Genomic DNA, 6,968 nt, shown 5'->3' with positions numbered 1-6,968 from the left:
TCATCGTACTGTCGTGTTTTCATCATCGTACTATCGCGTTTTCACCATCGTACTGTCGTGTTTTTATCATCGCACTATCGCGTTTTCACCATCGTACTGTCTTGTTTTCATCATCGTACTATCGCGTTTCAGATCAACACATTCATAAGCGATGGCCCTAACGGTTTGGTTTGAATGGTTTGATCTGAAACGCGATACTCGACAGTACGATGATGAAAACGCGAAATCACGAAACTACGATGGTGAAAACGCGACAGTACGATGGTGAAAACACGATAGTTTATCGCGTTTTCATCATCGTAGTATCGTACTGTCGCGATTTCATCATCGTACTATCGCGTTTTCGTCATCGTGCTTTCGCGTTTTCACCATCGTAGTTTCGTGATTTCGCGTTTTCACCATCGTACTATCGACTATCGCGTTTTAGGTCAACACATTCATAGGCGATGGCCCTAACGGCATTCCGTAAGAAATATTCTTTTTATCTAAACTGTGAAAAAAAGGAAAAGAAAAAAGGAGTCAAACTCGTGACAAAATGTTTGATCTTATGCAATCACACGACTTTGCCAGGTTCACCAAGTTTACCATCCAGGATATCTACCATTGATATGCAAATCAAATGTTTTTTGCTTCTTTTAGACCCAAAATTAATGTTTGGACCTGTCATTGTATGATAGTCAGTTGTTTGAGAAGTAATCTTTTAGCTATAAATTCACGTTTTAAATACTTACGTTCAGGTCGCAGTGCTCACAACATTTTAGTTGTTGTTGTTGTTGTTTTTGTTTAGCATGCATTATGATCCACTGCCACTGCCATTTTTCGATTAAGCTGATTGGGCTAACATTTTCGTTTCTCATCCAAACTAAATGTTTTTACGATCGCTGACCATTTAGACAAAAATTGGTCGATCGCTTCCTGGGTGTCTAATTTCTCCGATCCTTACCAGTTCATATGAAGCGATGCTGAACAAAGGTAAAGTTTGAAGACTATATAGACTTTCCGGGCCTCGATTTGAAGGTTTACAAGTACAAATATAGTCAACTACTGATTCTGTCTATATAAAACGAGCAGAAATTAATCAAAGTTTGCTTAATTGATTATATTGTCAATTAATCTCGTATTTTAGATAAACATCAAGGATTCATTTTATAAATTACATCATCGTTTCATCAATACGCTTTACAATAATATATTATTGATCACATTTAAATATTCGTTTATCAAATGGATTTCTTTCTGTAAACCAAGATATACCTAAACCACAAATAGATTTAGACTTTCGTATATCAAATATTGATTTGCATTCATGAAAAAAGATCTTAAACTATTGAACGGGTATATAAACTATATACATGTAGTGTGCGTTACAAAAAGAAAAGAAAACCACATAATAATTAAATAGGACTATACATAACCGGTAAGGTAATACTTTGAAATACTAGTATAATCATGTACAAGTATAATGTTAAAATTTTTTGTATTATAGTTTGGGGACCTTTCTGTTGAAAATGTGTCCTAGTTAAATCGTATGCATATACATGCACAATGCGTTAACTGGAGTGCAGGTATTAGTTACCCGCACTCCAGAGCATGCCCATTGATTGGCTCATTTTTGCTGGGGTTTACTTATTGTGACGGCAGAGAAAAGGGAAAGCGTAATTCAGATGCTCGTTCAGTGGTTAGATTTTTCTGGGGTTTTAAATTGTGACAACAGGGAACGTGTTTTTATGTTTGACTATGATACAAAATAGAAAGAACATCAAAACACTCGGCAATCTGATTAATACTCGGGGGCTACGCCTCCTTGTACAAATCAGATAGCCTTCTTTCTATTACGTATATTTTTGGAAATCAGTTACGTCAATAGCTTTTGCAAATTAGAAAATGAAATATTGTTTTATTTAGAGTATCCTAGCTTGGTTGACACGTTTTTGTAATTGTTGCTGTACAACTTTTTAATAGTCATGTCAGAAAGCTGTGTTAATTATATATATTTTTGTCGAATGATGACTCACTCGGTCGTTGCATCATAATTTACATTCATTTACCGGATTTATATATATTATTAGAACACCATTTATTCAACTCACGCGTGCCTAAAACACTTTTTAAGATCAAATGATGCATTTGTTAGGTCGATAAGCATTATTATTTATAATATGTATTCTAAAAAGTATATGCAGGAAGTTGACATAATCAGTGTTTTACCCTTATCATTAATATTGATAATTATTATTATTATTATTATTATTATTATTATTATTATTATTATTATTATTGTGATGATGATGGTGATGTTAGAAAGAGCGTCGTTAAATTCCATTCAATATTTTGCTATGTTTTATTTCACAACATCATTACCTTTCATAGAACAAAAAAAAACACAATGACCCCTATACATAAAGACTAGTGTTTGTTTGTTTGTTTCATTTTACGCCTTTTTCCAACAGTATTTAGTCATAAAGGTGGGTAGTTTCCTAACCATCATTCCTGGAGAGTTACACCAGTACTAGACAACCTTCCTCCGCGCTAAACTAAAGACTAGTGTAATATAGTCGATTAACAAAGATTATGTACGAAACTTGGCACCAGATTCGAAATAAGCTACTGCACAATTTCATTTTTCCTGAAGGATAACCATAATTATGAATATTCTCATACATACATACATGCATGTATTTAATAAATTAAAAAAACATGCATTGATAATATAATAATCTTTACAGATTATCATGGCTAGACGATTAGCAACAAACCTAAAGGACGAGTACCTTAGTTGTAGCATCTGTCTGGACCAATACCAACAACCAAAGACATTACCATGTGACCATATATTTTGTCAACAATGTCTTACAAATCACTTAACACAGAACATTACAACCAGCAAACCACAAGTAGAAATTTCGTGTCCTGTGTGCAGAGAAAAGACTATTGTGAAATCCAAAGGCAACTTCGATGTAAAATCATGGGTGAAAGCTTTACCGACCGATTCCCTGGTAGGTTCGCTGATGCAGACTCTCAATATGCACGAAACGTGCGCAAGAAGTCCAGACGTTTTACCAAAACTTTGCAAAAGGCATGGCGGGAAACCATGTGATGCGTATTGCTTCACACATTCGCAGTTAATGTGTTGGGAATGTGCGGCACGTGATCATCGCACTTGTAATGTAGATTCTGCAGACAAAGCAAAACATTTAGTACAACCGGAAATAGAATCCATGAAGAAAGATTTGGAAAGTCACCTGACAAGGGCACGTGAAATGAGTAAAAGTGATGAAACATTTAAGAAAACTAAATCACATGTTTTGAAATCTCTTCAACATTTTGAAAGACGACTTGACAATGTTTTTACCTCTGCAAAACACCAACTTTCACTACTACGAACAGAGGTTGAGCACGTTACCAAAATGCATCTCGATGAAAGAAAGAATTTCTATGAGGCTGTGCAGTCACTTCTAGAGCTCAAATGTTCAATTGAGATATCGTCGACGGAGCAAGAAGCTGGCAAACTTTTCGCATCGCTAGAAAATCTGAAGAAAGAAATGGAATCAAGTGTCAGTCAGTTTAAATCGATTGGAAAGGAAAACGAAAGTTGTGGTGAACATTACGTTAAGTTTGTAGTAGATGAGAGGCTTCAAGATTTTCTAAATGGTTATTCTAGTGTAGGATTTATCGACTCAAACGTGCCGGGATCTTCCTCGGCTGTGGACAGTCTAAGCACACCGCGATCAGCGCCTGTATCATTGTCACACATATTTAAACGTTCTCAGTCAGACAGTTCAGTGAATGATGCGGATTAACGTTTTATTCCTTCTGCAACAGCAGTTGTTTTAACGTGTGGGTACGGTGATCTAGTTCTTTAGATGTCAGTCACGTAGATCTACGAAAAGATCGTGGATTCTAGTCCTACATTGGTCTTGAAATAGAATTATACTTGTAAAGGGGAACAAAATCAAAAGCAAATATTCTACTTGAATCGAAATTAAACCATTAGAATTGTGTTTGTTATAATATATGCAGTTTTCAGAAAACGTTTTAGTAACCCTTAAAATGACGAAAATTCAATCTTATTTGGATAGAAACCATGTAGAACACATTATATGGAATGAAAACAGAAAAAATGTTGACAGTTTCTAATTTTCTTCTTATTTCTTTTAACATGGGAGAATTGTTTTGGTATAAGCAGAAACAAAATTTATTTCATGACAAAGTAAATCTGTTTGGAAGATGATTTATCATATTCTGGTTATGCATCAAAAGTATTTTCGGCGAATTACGTTTCAATGGATCTTTTTTCTAGATTATGCACGAATCAAAATATATTTTGGTTAAATTACAGATAACTGTACAAATATTAGTATTAAGTGGCTTTAACCATTTCCTGTCAAATAAAATTCTGTTCTCAATTTTATTTCTTCCCAAGAACAGTGTCGTGCGACACGGTAGTTTCATGCAGAAAATTACTGCTGGATCCTTCTTCAAACTATTTAGTTCGGTTATTTCTATACTTCATCATTTTAGCATCATTAAGATTTCAGCCACATAATGACTCAACAATGTCGAGGACAATTTACTGTTACCCATTATTTCCTTTGCTTGTTTGTTCGTTAGATTTTATGTCACACCGAAAGTGTAAATGTCATATGGCGACTTTCAGCTTTAAGGGTGGGGAAGGCCTCAGGCGCATCTCGATTTCCGTGCATTATTTCAGGCAGCAACGGGCACCAAGGTAGAACTACCAACCTCCAAAGGTTTACTGGATAGTTTTAACACATGAAATATCGACCATCACTAACAGTGGCGAGGATGTCGAATGGATCTATAGCTAGACACAGAACTCAAATATAAATGTACAATTCTTTATTAACCGTACTAAAATAAGCTACAAGTGAAAAAGCAATGCCCAAAACAAAATCCGTGTAACTAAAACACATATATATGTGAATTTATAAATAAATAATAAAAATGTAAAACGATGCACAACGCACCTGCAGATCACAATTACATATAAACTAGTGTACATGATAAACAAAAAGACTATGCTGTCCTATCACTAACTTAAGTAAATAAAATAAAACAAGAAAGACCTCATAAGGGCAGAGTATATTTTATATGTGTATGTGTGTGTTTTATGCTAAAAGAGCGTCCCATTCAACAGATGTAGCATAACGAAGTAATATACCAGTATACAGACCAAAGACTTTACCTAGAAACAATGCCATGATTTATATTTCCTTAAACACCTTTCAGAGAGACCTACTCAGCATCAAGTTTGAATACCAAGTATCTAAGCTCTGGTTAGAGAACATAAACATAAAATTCTTCCTACGGTATTTCCCCAAGGCCATAATTTACATAGCTTGTAGAAGTCTACTAGATACATAAATTATTAGTTTCAAAAATGAAGACAATTTTCAGAAAATTTTCTATACGACTTTGTGTAGCAAAAGTAAATCCCACAGCAAGGTCATTTTAAAAGGTCATGATTTATATAACTTGGTCTATACAATAAAAGATCTACATGTCAAATATAAAACATCATGGGTCAGTTGCACTGTATTTGTTTAAATACATTTGAGCCGCGTCACGACAAAACCATCACAGTGCGTTTGCGACCAGCATGGATCCAGATCAGCCTGCGCAGTCCTATCAGGATCCGTGCTGTTCGCTATCAGTTTCTCTTCTTGTAATAGGGTTGGTAAGCAAACAGCATGGATCCTGATCAGACTGCGCGGATGCGCAGGCTGATCTGGATCCATTCTGGTCGCAAACGCACTATGTTGGTTTTGTCGTGACGCGGCTCATTTTAGTTTAATATGTTTGAAACGATTGACCCTAATTTTCAAAGTAATTTTCCTATTTGAATCTAATGTGTAAGTCACAAAAGTGATCACAGTCTGGGTATGGCCATGTCTTACCCACATAGGATGTATTTGTGCAAGGACACTCAGGAAATGTCCATATCAAACCTTGAATGAAATATAGTTTTATTTTATTCTTTTTTCATACTTTCTAGTGGAACATTTTTAGAAAGGATCTTTATAACAATCGTTAGGAAAAATATAACAATTAATCATTAGCTGCATTTATGAGTAATGGTTAATCAATTAAAGGTGGGAACATTTCAAAATACTTAGATTAATGTAATGATATAGGTTAAATTAAAGCCGGATACTTTTTTAAAAAATATGACCTAATCAACAAAATGAGGAAAAATATTTCATTTTATTTTTAGGTATATTAATACATGTTGAACAGTCTATTCAAGGTTAAAATATTTCAAAATACTTTGTTTAATGTAATGATAAAGATTCAATAACCATAAAAAACAAATTATATAACAGTTAAACATGTTCTAGATAATAACACTTGTTCAATAAATATTAATCAAGTAAAATAAATCAAATAACCCTATAGACATTACAAGTATAATAGTATATGTATAATAACAAGAGCTGTCTGTAGGACAGCACGCTCGACTATTCTAAGTGCTTGATAGTAAAAGAGCCTTGATATTGTTAAATTTTTTAAGTTTACAAAAGGGCTAATTTTTTTTATAAATTCTTGTTATAGGCCTTAGAGAGAGTCTAATTAAACAGTATTGGCTTGACTATTCGGAAGGTAATGTCACAAGGGTGTTTTATTGAGTATAATAATACTAATTACCTATGAATACATAAATTTGACAGAAAAGGTACAAAGGCTTGTTATTAAGATGTTTTATCAAGTAAATCACTGCTTTATTATTATGAATGCATAAAATTGTCCCAAAAAAGGCACAAACCCTTCAGTAGTTATTGAGATAACAGCTTACAAATGAATTTCTAAGTTGAAAAAGGGGAGAAAAATCAGTCTAAATGCAAGATAGAATTATGGATCTTTGTCAGTGACCTACAATTATGACCCTAAATGCATATGTGAAGTTTTAAATAAATATCTTTAATAGTTATGGAGATATGTAAAACTTG

At 33.9% G+C, this 6,968-nt stretch overlaps 1 protein-coding gene across 2 annotated transcripts; it reads left to right on the top strand.

Moving 5' to 3' along the window:
• The first annotated feature begins 1,275 nt into the window (after positions 1-1,275).
• On the top strand, positions 1,276-4,295 carry LOC132746396 (tripartite motif-containing protein 3-like). 2 transcript variants are annotated; one of them, XM_060735516.1, is made up of 2 exons: positions 1,276-1,417; positions 2,727-4,295. In XM_060735516.1, exon 2 carries the CDS (start codon positions 2,733-2,735, stop codon positions 3,798-3,800), a length of 1,068 nt encoding a protein of 355 aa, XP_060591499.1. In that variant the 5' UTR covers positions 1,276-1,417; positions 2,727-2,732; the 3' UTR covers positions 3,801-4,295. The 2 variants fall into 2 exon arrangements, with proteins under 2 accessions (XP_060591499.1, XP_060591500.1); XM_060735517.1 differs by having other exon boundaries at positions 1,294-1,422.
• The last annotated feature ends 2,673 nt before the right edge of the window (positions 4,296-6,968 follow it).

This window comes from Ruditapes philippinarum, unplaced genomic scaffold, assembly GCF_026571515.1.
Source record: "Ruditapes philippinarum isolate M1 unplaced genomic scaffold, ASM2657151v2 ctg2683_1_1_1_1, whole genome shotgun sequence".
Taxonomy (NCBI): domain Eukaryota; kingdom Metazoa; phylum Mollusca; class Bivalvia; order Venerida; family Veneridae; genus Ruditapes; species Ruditapes philippinarum.
The sequence above is the reverse complement of the archived record's forward strand: the minus strand, read 5'-3'. Positions and strand labels throughout refer to the sequence as shown.

What these genes read in the sequence shown, in the direction of transcription:
- LOC132746396 (XM_060735516.1), top strand. Translation starts at nt 2,733, where the DNA reads ATGGCTAGACGATTAGCAACAAACCTAAAGGACGAGTACCTTAGTTGT.